Source organism: Mercenaria mercenaria, chromosome 13, assembly GCF_021730395.1.
Source record: "Mercenaria mercenaria strain notata chromosome 13, MADL_Memer_1, whole genome shotgun sequence".
NCBI lineage: Eukaryota > Metazoa > Mollusca > Bivalvia > Venerida > Veneridae > Mercenaria > Mercenaria mercenaria.
The window spans coordinates 21,475,088-21,491,654 of record NC_069373.1 but is presented as its reverse complement, the minus strand read 5'-3'; the positions used below and the strand labels follow the sequence as shown (position 1 = coordinate 21,491,654).

Here is a 16,567-nt window from a genome sequence, read left to right as displayed (position 1 = left end):
CATATTTACCCAAACTAGCACATTTTGGTATTTTCAGGTACGTTTTGACTTTATCATGTGGGTACATTTTGGTTTGGGTACGACTAAATTGGCCTTTAATTTAACTCTTGATTCACCTCGTGCCCCATCCCTAAATGGTCTTGCACTTATAGATATAGTTTCTATTATTTTGAACGGCAGACAAAGTTACTTATAAATCATAGTGATTTTCAAGAAATTTTAATATCTGTGCAAAGAAGCTTACTGGTGTCGCTTTGGAGATGACAACAATTTCAACATAATAAGACAAAATTTTAGTCATGAATTTTAAGGCTTCCAGGGCTTTTGCGCAATTTTTCAACAAAATCAAATGTTACAAACAATCTAAGGTGATAAAACGGAAATTTGCAACGCTAAGTTTGATTTCAGGCGTCTCCGCGAAGCTGTCATGCGATAGTAAACTGAAGATACAAGTAAGTTTAAATAGTAAAGTGTATTGCTTTTCGGATAGATTGATCAGGTCGGATATCCGGGCACTTCAGCGTATCGCGTTGCGTAGCAACAAGCGGAGGTGACAGCAAACGCTAAATTGTAATTGAAAAGCGTTTCATGTTTCACTAGTGCTGGTTGTTTTTCTTTGCCTAAAGTAAAATTTTGGGCAATATTAATAAGTCAGTGAATTTATAATGTAGCATGATGTTCCAGAAATCACTCCCGAGAAAGAAACCTTTCTTTTTTAGGTTTCAGACGTGATATTCATCATTGATCCGTGTAAGCTGCCAGGTCTCATATTTGTGACGGACTGGATGAAAATTATAATTTAAAAAACCGGAGGTCTTTTTAAAGTAAATAAAACAGAAAATCTATTTCATCTAATTAGGTTTCTCCATTCGTTTCACTTTTCTCGTTCTATTTAGTAGCCTGCCATTAAAATAGTTCTGAAAGCCAGATAGCTTATACTGTGGTGTCAAAAGTGATTCAGTCACTCCAAATTTAATCAAATCAACACCTCTTACCTAAATTCTCATTCGTATGAAATTTAATGAGAGGTGTCATAATTTAAAGCTTAATAGCACATTATGCGTAAATACTGGAGAAGGGATTTTTTTCTCCCTCGAAGGGTATCAGGATCACAATAGCATTTATAACACAAAGCGGTTTTTTATATGTTACAATTGTTTTAAATGTAATATGACACCTAGAGCTACTGTGTTACACGTGGAGATAAAATGATATATATAATAACTGCATGCTAGTTTCTTTTTTACGAAAAGCCAGGACGTATCAATAAATTGATGACTTCCAATTACGAAAATACTAAAAAAAATACTGATCTCTGTTTTGTCAATTATTTAAAACTGAGAACGATAATTTGCACGCTTTGTCTAGAATAATGTTAGTCATATCTTGTAGTTTTCAATATCCATTTTTTTTTGTTAATTGTTAGACTGTCACAATTGACTGCTTCCACATACCACAAAATTAAAGCATTCATTCCAGTCATAAATCACTATGGAAACCAATCAGTATGTGGTATATTGATGAAAATCAGTTTTGACCAGTTCCTAATGACTATCACTTTTTAATAGATTGATTTCCTGTTTGTTTTATCCCTCTGATCAAAGAGCTATAAAAATAAATAGATTGGCAACTTGAAAGGCATATAGAGCAAATCTCGCCAACCTCCCGTGACAAAAAAACGAGATCTCGTTTACCGGAAGTGGCACTTTTTCCACGCGCCATTTTGTATGCGAAAGCAATTATTCATCGGTAAAATAATTATCACCGTATGACCACGCTTCTTTCGATGGCAAAAAAAGCGTGTACTTCGTGTCTTAAGACCATTTCACATTAAACTAATTTTGTTTTAGAAGCTAACATGTATTTTAAATGTAGTTTTAAAGCTACAAATTGTAACTCCATGCTCACCGATGTTTGTTTTTAGTAAGATAACGCCGAATCACGCTCTAACACGAGCTCACGCGAGATTACAGCCAGTTGCCATTCTGTGTATTTTATACTTCTTTGCTCTGATGTACCCCTTCGGGGCCTTATGGTAATTTCCTGTCTTATCCGTTTGATGTATGCCTTCAGGGTCTTATGATATTTGGAAGATGCACATTATTGTTATTTGCGTGTCAATTGACAAAGGGATTAATAGAGCTATACATAAAAAAAACTTTAACCAATACACATGCCCGAACATTAAGTTCATTTGAAACTTTAAAATCAATTCACCAAACTATTTTTTGGCTGGAAGGACATTTCTTCAAAAAAAAAAATGTCTGCAATAAGATTACATATAGAATAAAGTATAAGTTTTCAACTTTATTTAAATGACTTTCATACTTAATGTACTTCGACATTATAGCATTTTACATTAACAAAATAAAATATATCGCACAAATATATACACATATATCGTACATTTCAGAAAATGGCAACAATATAATTATTTCAGAGCATTAAAACATTTAGAAAATCAGCTTATTTAAAAAAGACATAAAAATATCAGAAAATTAATTTACTATTTATTTGATCTGTTCTTTCTTAAAAAGAAAAAAAAATTCAAGACACTTGAAAGAGATGAAAGAAACAACTGCTACGATTTCAAGCAAAGAAGTTGAATAAAAAAAATGTTTTGTTCTCAGATATTTAGTTTAGATTAATATATATATAGCAAACTGAGAAAATGTTGAATAAGCTTGGGAACTTGTTTTAATTATATCTGATCCGTAGCGCCGAAGAGCAGACAATACATAATCTGTCACTTTTTCCAGACCGTTTTAAAATGCCACAAAATCAGTTATCACAAAAACCTTCCTTTTTTTGAAAAATATATAGATTGTACCATAGCGTAAGGACTGCAGATGATAAAAAAGATGACTCTTGATTTGTTTTATTTGAGAATTAAAACATCACAACCCACACCGCTAGTTAATTCGCTACGAATTGCGAGGTCCTGCTTTCACCTCTAAGGTGATTTGCATAATCGATTGCTCCGGATGTGACGTCACGCCGACCTGATCAATGATTCTGATCAGTTCTCGCCAAGGCCTCAATGGGTCAACGTACATGGCTTTAGGGTATAGCGGATTTTAGGGTATAGAGGATAGGTTGATAAATTTTGTATTGAAGAAGTATTTATAGGCATATTTCGTAGTTTTAGATGTTTAGATATTTTAATTGTATAATGTGGTAAGTGCTGTTTAACTCTTGGAAGTGTCTAGGGGTACGGATCCGTACCTCTAGAATCAGATTCTAGAGGTACGGATCCGTACCTCTAGACAAGCCTGTTAGGGGTTTTCTAGAGGTACGGACCTCCTTTTTCTAGAGATTTAGGGTTATTTATAACTTAAATTTTTTGGAAAATGAAATAACAAATAAGACTTAACCAGTCTTCACTTAAAACTTGGATCCAATTGGTTTACAAATACCAACATTCACCCGATTGCTTATCTTCTCTTTCAAAACCTAAATAACCGAGGAACTCCAAATGAATACACTGTTCCGTGCCGATTAGTTTGTTGTAAAGTAAACTGTTGATAACAGCTAGATTAATGGGAGGGTCTAATTTGCTGACGCGTTTTGCTGACGATATACATAAAGAAGGAAAATGCTGACAAGTTAAATGTATAAGGGCTATTGGAAAATGCTGACATATTGAATATATAGTGCCAGACAGGCTATCACACGTTTGATAAATACATCTCGCTGTTGGAATGGTGTTAAGTGTGAACACTTAGGAATGCCCTTTTAATTGCATTTGTATTGATTAAATTTAGGAAGGAGAGTTTTTTTCTTGATATATTTTTTTTTCAATTATAAATTTATACGGACTGTAGGAGTAAGATGGACTGGGTTAAATATATACGAAAAGAAGTAACAAACACTAGATTTATAATATATATATATATATATATATATATAAATATATTAATGTAGCGAAATATTCTTTTACATAGGGATCTACATACAATAACAACTATCACAACAGTTTTGTAACAATGAACCAGTTAATTAAAAATTCAAATACATGTTTCTAATTACAAATTTGAATTATGTAAGTTTATCATAATATACAGAAACATTTGCGGTGGAAACAGTCAAGTATCAGGTTAATGCATTCATTCAGCTGTCATATTCTTTTGATTACAACATATAAATACGAAAAGCAGCAGAAATGCAACATACACATGTATAACATGCAGTAGACGATTAACATAAACCACAGACGAACTCTTGATCAATAACAGAAATATCTGACGGTGCTTGTATACAGAATTTGTGATACCAAACTTTGCATTGGTCACACATAACCATGTTGTCAACACATTCTGGCAAATTACAGGTACAATAATTACGTATTTCAATTACAATATTTTTTTTCCTTCTGAGACTAATCACTTTGTCAGTCAAAGGGAATTCAAACATTTCTCTTTTTTCAAAACAATGAAGTAAATGCGACCTTAACTTTGTGCAGTCAAATATCAAACCAAAACATAAATCTTTTCTAAAACTGTATGCTGTAACAAAAGCAATAGCATAAAGTCCACAATCAATACTGTTGTTTTGTTTCATAACTGTTGGTATTTGAACCTTTAAAACGTCTTTATTTTGTCCATATATCTGTGAAAGTTGGATTTTTAAACCATTAGGAATTATTCGTTCAATGTTCCGGTCATTTCCTAAAGTATCCAATAAATAAACTATGTTTTCATGATACACAGATGCAACCCAGTGATCACTGTGGGTGTGATGTATCTGACAAGATGGCGACTGAACCGGTTCCATATGCACTTTTGTCAACCATCTGTTTTCTGTGTTATGAAAGATCAGAACCTTTTCAGTTAACTGAAGCCCGCCCACAGAATCTCCGACATGTTTTCTTAGTAATTTATTCACTGCTTCCATATGATTAGAATTTAGTTTTTTGTTGTTGATCAAATCTTCTTTATCAGTAATTGTTAAACCTAGGTCACTGAGCCACATTTCGGAATTTCCAGCTGCAGTGCCTTCAGATACACTGTCGTCTCGGCTCAGTTCTAATTCAATAAATTCATTGTCTTCATTTATATAAGATAAATCAGTCTCTAACCTCGGTATTTTGATATTATCTGATTCTTCAAACTTTAGTTTACGTTTTCTTAAAGTGGATTTAGGTGATTTCGATGTTGTTCGTTTCAGAATAGATTTCGGTGTAGATATTTCAAATCCGAGTTTCGCCTGCTGAACACTTTCTGAATTAGGCGTTTCGAAAATATTGCCACCATTAAATACTTTCACGACTGAATCGGGTGCCGGATTTATTATAGTGTCATTATCGTTGTCTCCTTTTCTACCTTTCTTGGTCCCACATTTCTTAGAATGTTTTGGACGACAGTTTTTTCGAAGCTGCGTTAAATTAAACACTTGTTTCTCGTCGGGAATCGGCATACCAACGGACATCATCGCTGCTATAATATGGTAGCATCTTGAAGTTGCCGGACAGGAACATGTTTCTTTTGGGAATATTGTTATAAAATATTTTTTATCGTTAGATCCATTTACCATGAATGCACCCATAGCTGGTACAAGTACGATTCCATTGTCTGCTATAGTTTTAACAGCTAGTGACTTTTGTGATACCGGACCTTTAATAACTTTCTTATTTTTTGAAGATTTCATATTTTCATCAGTCTCTTTCTCGTTTGATATATCGTTAGTATTATCATTATTTGTTCTGTTTTTGTTCAACAAAGCATTCATTTCCCCTTTTATTAACTGTATCAATTTATCAGGATGGCAAACATTTTTCGGTAAGCTGACAGTTTCAGGATCGCGTGCCGCAAATTTAAAACTTTCAGTGAGTGTCCATTCGCTTTCTCCACAGAATGCTCTGATCAATTCAGCGAGATCATTGCCTTGTAAATAATGTAAGTACATAACTATTTCAGCAATTGCCTTTTCTTTATGGTCAATGAGTCTTTTTAATTTAGCATTCATACTTTCAACTACATTATTCGTGATTCCAGAGTATGGATTATAAATGTCCTTACTTTCAAGAATCCAGCGACCTGAATACTTTAAAATGGTATCATAGATATTGTCATCAAAATAGGAAACAAAAGCTTCGCTCCATGTCTTTTTCATTGCGCTATATTTTTCTTCAAATATTTCTTGCGTACTGCAGTGTAGTAATTCGCGAGCATTCATGACCTTTTTATCATCACTGCTGCCACCATGTTTCTTCACCCAAAATTTGATGTCGCTGAAAATATGATTCCAACAAATCAAAACATTGCAATTTTGTAATCGCGATTCAAACGCATTTATAATGCCGGTCTCCCTGTCTGTGATTACACAAATGTCTCTTTTAGCTAGCTGGGGGATTTTTGTTTTCAGTATTTCAATGAATTGCTCATGACATGTTTGAAATTTACGCTCATGTATCAAGAAAGCAATTGGAATTGTTGGTTTTTCTTTAAACATCGGATGTTGACATACAAGCGCGGATACATAGAAGTCTCCTAAATTAAATGTTGTATCATAATAAAGTCCAAGGTTTATGTCTTTTAATTGTAATAATCTGTTCAATTCATCGAAAATCTCACTATTACCGATGACGACTTCCAAATCTGGGGTTGTTTTAATACTTAATATGTAGTTATCGAGCTGTTCTACCAAGAGATGCAGACCATATAATGAGTCGTGACTCAACTTTGCTTCTTTTCTGATGTTGCTTTGTATATTCTTTATTTGTTTTGTATTTCTAGGCACATTAACACCTTCGATCTTTGTATTAAGTGATTCTTCACATTTCATTTTGTCAATTAACTGTTTAGGCTTTTCATCCACACCACGTCTTTTAATGTCTTTGATTACAGAGGGTTTCGTACGCTTATATGGACGCGAGTTCTTTTTCCTGTTACCATGTGGTAATTCTTTATACGCTACACTGTCACAGTAATACACTATTACTGTCTTTCCATTATAGTCACTATCCGTGAAACGAAACACATGTTTTTGGAATCCGTCGCTGTCGATACCCTGGTTTCTTATTTTAAAGAATGTTCGTTCGATGTCTTTTCCCTCTGTCTTGTAAACACGTCTACCGTTATTTTTCCAAGTGTAACCATCTGCATGCCAGTCTTCCTTTTTAGCTCACCTGAGCAATGCTCAGGTGAGTTTTTCTGATCGCTCGATGTCCGGCGTCTGTCGTCCGTCATCTGTCGTCTGTCGTCCGTCGTCTGTCAACATTTAGCTTGTGTATGCGATAGAGGCTGTATTTTTCAATTAATCTTCATGAATATTGGTCAGAATGATAACCTTGATAAAATCTAGGCCGAGTTCGAAAATGGGTCATCTTGGGTCAAAAACTAGGTCACTAGGTCAAATCAAAGAAAAACCTTGTGTATGCGATAGAGGCTGTATTTTTCATTTAATCTTCATGAATATTGGTCAGAATGATAACTTTGATGAAATCTAGGCCGAGTTCGAAAATGGGTCATCTCGGGTCAAAAACTAGGTCACTAGGTCAAATCAAAGAAAAACCTTGTGTATGCGATAGAGGCGGTATTTTTCAATTAATCTTCATGAATATTGGTCAGAATGATAACCTTGATGAAATCTAAGCCGAGTTCGAAAATGGGTCATCTCGGATCAAAAACTAGGTCACTAGGTCAAATCAAAGAAAAACCTTGTGTATGCGATAGAGGCTGTATTTTTCAATTGATCTTCATGAATATTGGTCGGAATGATAACCTTGATGAAATCTAGGCCGAGTTCGAAAATGGGTCATCTCGGGTCAAAAACTAGGTCACTAGGTCAAATCAAAGAAAAACCTTGTGTATGCGATAGAGGCTGTATTTTTCAATTCTTCTTCATGAATTTTGGTCAGAATGATTGCCTTGATGAAATCTAGGCCGAGTTCGAAAATGGGTCATCTCGGGTCAAAAACTAGGTCACTAGGTCAAATCAAAGAAAAACCTTGTGTATGCGATAGAGGCGGTATTTTTCAATTGATCTTCATGAATTTTGGTCAGAATGATTACTTTGATGGAATCTAGGCCGAGTTCAAAAATGGGTCATCTGGGGTCAAAAACTAGGTCACTAGGTCATATTACGTAAAAACCTTGTGTATGCGATAGAGGCTGTATTTTTCAATTGATCTTCATGAATTTTGGTCAGAATGATTACCTTGATGAAATTTAGACCAAGTTCGAAAATGGGTCATCTGGGGTCAAAAACTAGGTCACAAGGTCAAATCAAAGAAAAACCTTGTGTATGCAATAGAGGCTGTATTTTTCAACTGATCTTCATGAAATTTAGCCAGAATGATTACCTTGATAAAATCTAGGCCGAGTTCGAAACTGGGTCATCTGGGGTCAAAAACTAGGTCACTAGGTCAAATCGAAGAAAAACATTGTGTATGCAATAGAGGATGTATTTTTCAATTGATCTTCATGAAATTTGGTCAGAGTGATTGCCTTGATGAAATCTAGGTCGATTTTGAATATTGGTTATCTGAGGTCAAAAACTAGGTCACTAGGTCAAATTAAAGAAAAATCTTGTGTATGCGATAGAGACTGTTTTTTTCAATTGATTTTTATGAAATTTGGTCAGGTTGATTGCCTTAATGAAATCAGGGTCGAATTTGAATATGGGTCATCTGAGGTCAAAAACTAGGTCACTTGGTCAAATCAAAGAAAAAACTTCTGTATGTGATAGAGGCTGTATTTTTCAGTTGATCTTCATGAATTTTGGTCAGAATGATTGCCTTGATAAAATCTAGGTCGAGTTTGAACATGGGTCATCTAGGGTCAAAAACTAGGTCATATCTAAGAAAATGCTTGTTTTATCGCAAGAGACCAATTTTTTGGTCCAATCTTAATGAAAATTGGTCAGAATATTTGTTTCCATGAAATCACTAGGTCAAACATGTTTTACACTGTTATGGAGTGTTTCTTAGGTGAGCGACCTAGGGCCATCTTGGCCCTCTTGTTTGTGACATCCCCTGAATCGTCATAAAGAAAAACAGAACCTGACTCTGGTTGTACGGCGGATCATATGTTATACTGTCCTTAATATTTTGATGGAGTATATCAGCAGCTTCATGATGTGTAAGTTTTCGGTCCGTTTTCGTGAACATAGGTGCGTCATTCCCACCACCAAAGAGCTTAACACATCTGTACTTAAATAAAACTTTGTATCGGTTTCAATTAACACAATTTTACACTTCTGCGGACGATTTCTTAACATCATTGGCACATCAGGTTTGGTAACTGTTTTTGGTGGATCTGAAGGTGTAACCTTGGAGCGTTGTTCAGTGTTGCTGACGATAGGGTTTTCATCAACTTGCGGACCTACAGAAGAAGTTGTCTCGGAAGTTGGAGAAATCGAGAATACAGCAGATACAATATTCGATGCTAACGTTGATGTACCATCGTAACTGAGGTGTAACCCATCTCTGCTAAACATCTGTCTCCTTGCGCCTGAAATGAAAACAAAACAGATATGAAACCCACGTATTAACAATAATTTATAGTCCGAAAACAAATCGCGTTGTACTAATCGTTATTATCATTATTCTTATAAATATCATTATCATTATTATTATCACAAAGGCTAGAACGGTACAACAATAACTGTTTATATAATTTGGGAAGAACGTTCCAAACATTGTATGAAAGTCAGACTGTATCATAACATTTTTTTGTTGGATTCAGCGACCTTAATCACTCGGCCACGGAGGCCCCGTATCCATAATTTATCGCTAGGAAACAAATTATTATTACTGTTATAGATTATTATTATTACTATTAATTTAATTTGGGAAGAACGTACCAAACATTGTATGAAAGTCAGACAGTATCATAACATTAAGCCATGGTATATCTCGGACCATTGCATGAAGCTGACGGTTGATCGTGGCCGCCTCATAGTTCCATCTGTCTAGGAAATCATTCGATCGCTCACATCCATCAAACATGTTCTGACACCTTGGAAGAATTTCAGATACTACAACAGTGGCACTGAAAAAGAAGATTTTTTATCATTATTAACTGTTTTTTTATTTCATAGAGATACAATCTATATCGTCAGCATTTTCTAGACCCCGGGAGTTCATACAGATATGATCTATATCGTCAGCATTTTCTAGACACCAGCAGTTCATACAGTTACAATATATATCGTCAGCATTTTCTAGACACCAGCAGTTCATACAGTTACAATATATATCGTCAGCATTTTGTAGACCCCGTGAGTTCATACAGATACAATCTATATCGTCAGCATTTTGTAGACCCCGGCATTTCATACAGATACAATCTATATCGTCTGCATTTTCTAGACCGCGGCAGTTAATACAGATACTATCTATATCGTCAGCATTTTCTAGACCCCGAGAGTTCATACAGATACAATCTATGTCGTCAGCATAATTATTATTGTTATTATTATTTTAGGGATACAGCTTAACAAAATTCATTATTATCATAAAGGCAAGAAAAGTGAAAATGTAAATACCTTGAAGACTCACAACGGAGTTCGGTACAGAACTTCTTTATGTCGGATACAATGGCCTCTGATGATTTGCGCCCAATATCATTCGCTCCAACTATAACGACAATGACCTGTAAAATAAAATATTATATAAACATATATATCTTATAACACTTTCAGCATATATGCAATGCTGACCGCATACAAAAAGAACAAAGTCGTCAGCAATATAAATTGTACATACAGCTGCCGTCAGCATTTTCCAGAGTATTTCATTCTTTATTTAACTGGTCAGCAAATTCTAGCGCTAAGTATGTGTATACATGTGTGAAAATGCTGACCACATACAAAAAGAACTAAGTCGTCAGCAATATAAATTGTACATACAGCCGCCGTCAGCATTTTACAGAGTATTTCATTCTTTATTTAACTGGTCAGCAAAATCTAGCGCTAAGTATCGTGTATACATGTGTGAAAATGCTGACCACATACAAGAAGAACAAAGTCGTCAGCAATATAAATTGTACATACAGCCGCCGTCAGCATTTTCCAGAGTATTTCATTCTTTATTTAACTGGTCAGCAAATTCTAGCGCTAAGTATCGTGTATACATGTGTGAAAATGCTGACCACATACAAGAAGAATAAAGTCGTCAGTAATATAAATTGTAAATACAACTGCCGTCAGCATTTTCCAGAGTATTTCATTCTTTATTTAACTGGTCAGCAGATTCTAGCGCTATGTATCGTATAACATGTGTGAAAATGCTGACCACATACAAGAAGAACTAAGTCGTCAGTAATATAAATTGTAAATACAACTGCCGTCAGCATTTTCCAGAGTATTTCATTCTTTATTTAACTGGTCAGCAAATTCTAGCGCTAAGTATCGTGTATACATGTGTGAAAATGCTGACCACATACAAGAAGAACAAAGTCATCAGTAATATAAATTGTAAATACAACTGCCGTCAGCATTTTCCAGAGTATTTCATTCTTTATTTAACTGGTCAGCAGATTCTAGCGCTATGTATCGTATAACATGTGTGAAAATGCTGACCACATACAAGAAGAACAAAGTCATCAGTAATATAAATTGTAAATACAACTGCCGTCAGCATTTTCCAGAGTATTTCATTCTTTATTTAACTGGTCAGCAGATTCTAGCGCTATGTATCGTATAACATGTGTGAAAATGCTGACCACATACAAGAAGAACAAAGTCGTCAGCAATATAAATTGTACATACAGCCGCCGTCAGCATTTTCAACATAATAATTGCCTTTATAAAATTTATAATACGGAATTACGGAAATTGCATGAATGAAAGAAGATGGCAGTCAGGATATATGCATTTCACTATATCAAACGGTTCTTGAATTCTAGGTATTAAGCCAATATACCAATACGAAAAAATTTATTACGTAAACATTATTACAATGTTTATAGTAACAAAGAGAAAAGCAACATTAAGCAACATACAAATGTAAATAAAGCATGGAAAAAAAAAATTGACCATAGAAAACGCTTAAGCAAAATTCGGTGTAAATGTTTATTGATAATTGTTACTATTGTTAAATTGTATTGTAAATTACCTTGATGAAGTTAAAGAATATGTTCTGTTCTGTACTGGTTAGCTACTATCCGCGCTCTTTTGGCTATAATTTATCAATTATTTACAACTCATTGAAGTGATCAATTTTAAATTTTGTTCTTGTGTCAAATTCACGATGGTATGTGATTTTCTAGTAGGACTTGCATCGGTAAAGACATGTGTTCATGGACACGTGCGTACTAGTGCAAAATATGCTTTACTGGTCAAAACGCTTAATACGGTTACGTTTGCCGAAAATCGACCAAAAGTAAAACAATAAATAGCTGCAGTACCTATTCCAATGTCAGATTGCGAAATTTCTTGCAAATGCAAGAATTAAAAAGTAAATTAGTAAACTTACCGAAAAGAATGGTGCTACATCATAAATAATATCCTGCTTAAGTGTGTCACTAGTAGTATATCCAGGATATGAAAACACACTGAAATCATCCTCTGTCAAATATTCACTAAGATATTTGGCCTGGCTATGTCCTATCACTAAAGCCATGGTGTGAGTGATGTAAGTTTCAATAATATTAACACACGAGAAATAACACAAAATAATACTGAACACAAAATATTATAATATTGAACAATAAACACTATAGTAAGCATCCAATATTCGCAAAAGAAGCACTTTTTGTAAATTGGTAAAGAGAATGTAGATAGCACTTAAAATGTTTATATATGTTACTCATTTCTTTTACTCATTTCTTTAAATTGGTGTTGGAATTCTATACTTAAGCAAAATGATTATTATAAGATCAAAGACATAAAGAAAAACAAACAAAAAAAGAAAAAAAAAACGGAACAATAACAAATCGGCATTTAGGTCTTTTATTGAGATATACTTCTGGTATAATTACGCTTTCATGTAATTACTCATTTATTACAATTTAACGGTTGAACTCGAATGATCAATCACACATGTATACATTTTTGATTAACTTAAAAAACTGTGACTGTCAGTAGCAGATTAAAGGATATCATAATTATAGGATAACATTTTAATAAAAAGGTGAGAACAAACAAAACGATTGATTTAATCATTGTGTGAAAACGGATGGGGAAGATTAAAGATGGTGCGCTTTCTAACAATAAATCACAAACATTTTCCGTTTCATCCCCTTGTATAGAAGACAATTATAATTTTTGTGTGAAACAAACAAATAATTATGGTGTATTCTTAGATTGTCGGTCCATGTGCTGTCTAAATTGATTTTACCAAATTTAAAATATGAAGCGCATTACTTGTCCGTATGATTGCCTCGCTCACTTCATTGTTGTCTATGATTAAATAATGCTAAAAAAAGAAATATTAGAGATTTTATTTCATTTAAGTAAGTTAAATACTCTTTTGTATAAATAATATATACGCAGTTTACTTTTGCAAGTAATTTATATAACGTCTGATTAATGTAATGCACGCATAATTTTTAAAAAATTTAAAAGAAAAAACAAGAAAGAAACAAAAAAAAACAAAACAAAAAAAAAACAGCGGTGCTTAATTATAAAGTAGATTAATTACAATTTCATTATTATTTCACATTATTAATGGTAATACAACTTGAATTTATAAATGCTTTTATTAATTTCTTAACTTTAACGAATTAAACACATTGAACACTCAAATACTTTTCTTTTTTAATGTATATTTTAGATATATAAAATCAACCCAGCGTATTTTCTGTTTAAATTATGTCAATTTTGGTTTATTTTACAAGTCATTTCCAATTAATACTGTTTTATTAATTATTGAAAGACAACAATAATAATAATTCTTTGTTGTCAGTGTTTCCTAAAAACCTTCTATTTCTATATCGTCAGCATTTTCTTAATCGCCTCTGTATACATATCGTCAGCATTTTCCTTCTTTGTGTATATTGTCAGCACAGCGCGTCAGCATTTTAGCCTGTGCCTAGATTAATGAATGAATCTATCCCTTAAATGAATTCTATTTGAAATTCAACAAAAAAATAAAATAAATAAAAATAGGCATAATAATATGCACCTATTTATTTTGTTATTAGCTCACCTGTCACAAAGTGACAAGGTGAGCTTTTGTGATCGCGCGGTGTCCGTCGTCCGTCGTCCGTGCGTCCGTGCGTGCGTCCGTGCGTCCGTAAACTTTTGCTTGTGACCACTCTAGAGGTCACATTTTTCATGGGATCTTTATGAAAGTTGGTCAGAATGTTCATCTTGATGATATCTAGGTCAAGTTTGAAACTGGGTCACGTGCCATCAAAAACTAGGTCAGTAGGTCTAAAAATAGAAAAACCTTGTGACCTCTCTAGAGGCCATATATTTCAAAAGATCTTCATGAAAATTGGTCAGAACGTTCACCTTGATAATATCTAGGTCAAGTTTGAAACTGGGTCACGTGCCATTAAAAACTAGGTCAGTAGGTCAAATAATAGAAAAACCTTGTGACCTCTCTAGAGGCCATATTTTTCATGGGATCTGTATGAAAGTTGGTCTGAATGTTCATCTTGATTATATCTAGGTCAAGTTTGAAACTGGGTCATGTGCCATCAAAAACTAGGTCAGTAGGTCTAAAAATAGAAAAACCTTGTGACCTCTCTAGAGGCTATATATTTCACTAGATCTTCATGAAACTTGGACAAAATGTTCACCTTGATGATATCTAGGTCAAGTTCGAAACTGGGTCACGTGCCTTCAAAAACTAGGTCAGTAGGTCTAAAAATAGAAAAACCTTGTGACCTCTCTAGAGGCTATATATTTCACAAGATCTTCATGAAACTTAGTCAGAATGTTAACCTTGATGATATCTAGTTCAAATTCGAAACTGGGTAACGTGCCGTCAAAAACTGGGTCAGTAGGTCTAAAAATAGAAAAACCTTGTGACCTCTCTAGAGGATATATATTCCACAAGATCTTCATGAAACTTGGTCAGAATGTTCACCTTGATGATATCTAGGTCAAGTTCCAAACTGGGTCATGTGCCTTCAAAAACTAGGTCAGTAGGTCTAAAAATAGAAAAACCTTGTGACCTCTCTAGAGGCCATATATTTCATAAGATCTTCATGAAAATTGGTCAGAACATTCACCTTGATAATATCTAGGTCAGTTTCGAAACTGGGTCACGTGCCATCAAAAACTAGGTCAGATGGTCAAATAATAGAAAAACGTTGTGACCTCTCTTGAGGCCATATTTTTCATGGGATCTGTATGAAAATTGGTGAGAATGTTCATCTTGATGATATCTAGGTTAAGTTTGAAAGTGGGTCATGTGCGGTCAAAAACTAGGTCAGTAGGTCAAATAATAGAAAGACCTTGTGACCTCTCTAAAGGCCATATTTTTCATGGGATCTGTATGAAAATTGGTCAGAATGTTCATCTTGATGATATCTAGGTCAAATTTGAAACAGGGTCATGTGTTGTCAAAAACTAGGTCATTAGGTCTAAAAATAGAAAAAACCTTGTGACCTCTCTAGAGACCATACTTGTGAATGGATCTCCATAAAAATTGGTCAGAATGTTCACCTTGATGATATCTAGGTCAAGTTCGAAACTGGGTCACTGCCTTAAAAAACTAGGTCAGTAGGTCTAAAAATAGAAAAACCTGTGACCTCTCTAGAGCCATACTTTCATGATCTTCATGAAATTGGTCGCATCATGTATCTAGGTCAGTTTGAAACTGGGTCACTGCCGTCAAAAACTAGGTCAGTGGTCAAATTATAAAAAACTTTTGACCTCTCTAGAGACATATTTTTCATGGATCTTCATGAAAATTGATCGAATGTTTATCTTGATATATCTAGGTCAAGTTAAATGGGTCATCTGCAGTCAAAAACTAGGTCATAGGTCAAATAATAGAAAAACCTCGTGACCTCTCTTAAGGCCATATTTTTCATGGGATCTGTATGAAAATTGGTCAGAATGTTCATCTTGATGATATCTAGGTCAAGTTCGAAACAGGGTCATGTGTTTTCAAAAACTAGGTCATTATGTCTAAAAATAGAAAAAACCTTGTGACCTCTCTAGAGACCATACTTGTGAATGGATCTCCATAAAAATTGGTCAGAATGTTCACCTTGATGATATCTAGGTCAAGTTTGAAACTGGGTCACATGCCATAAAAAACTAGGTCAGTAGGTCAAATAATAGAAAAACCTCGTGACCTCTCTAGAGGCCATACTTTTCATGGGATCTGTATGAAAGTTGGTCTGAATGTTCATCTAGGTCAAGTTTGAAACTGGGTCAACTGCGGTCAAAAACTAGGTCAGTAGGTCTAAAATTATTAAAATCTTTTGACCTCTCTAGAGATCATATTTTTCAATGGATCTTCATGAAAATTGGTCCGAATTTTTATCTTGATAATATCTAGGTCAAGTTCAAAACTGGGTCACATGAGCTCAAAAACTAGGTCACTATGTCAAATAATAGAAAAAACGACGTCATACTCAAAACTGGGTCATGTGGGATGAGGTGAGCGATTCAGGACCATCATGGTCCTCTTGTTTAACAAGGTATAATGATAATTGGCACG

At 34.3% G+C, this 16,567-nt stretch overlaps 2 protein-coding genes across 4 annotated transcripts in view; one reads left to right on the top strand and one right to left on the bottom strand.

Annotated features, from left to right (window-relative positions):
• Positions 1-262: 262 nt before the first annotated feature.
• The window catches only part of LOC123530481 (uncharacterized), a 54,257-nt gene continuing 37,952 nt past the window's right edge, over positions 263-16,567 (top strand). Inside the window, exon 1 of one of the 2 annotated variants that reach the window (XM_053521309.1) lies at positions 263-452. In XM_053521309.1, coding sequence (XP_053377284.1) covers positions 300-452 — 153 coding nt within the window. In that variant the 5' untranslated portion in view covers positions 263-299. Of the gene's footprint in view, positions 453-593; positions 751-16,567 lie in introns of those variants that run through there. The other variant, XM_053521310.1, reaches the window with a different exon arrangement.
• Positions 8,700-11,609, bottom strand: LOC128547843 (uncharacterized). 2 transcript variants are annotated; one of them, XM_053521311.1, is made up of 3 exons: positions 10,489-11,609; positions 9,805-9,992; positions 8,700-9,452 (listed from the first exon to the last, which is right to left on the bottom strand). In XM_053521311.1, exons 2-3 carry the CDS (start codon positions 9,947-9,949, stop codon positions 9,031-9,033), a joined length of 567 nt encoding a protein of 188 aa, XP_053377286.1. In that variant the 5' UTR covers positions 9,950-9,992; positions 10,489-11,609; the 3' UTR covers positions 8,700-9,030. The 2 variants fall into 2 exon arrangements, with proteins under 2 accessions (XP_053377286.1, XP_053377287.1); XM_053521312.1 differs by having other exon boundaries at positions 10,502-11,609.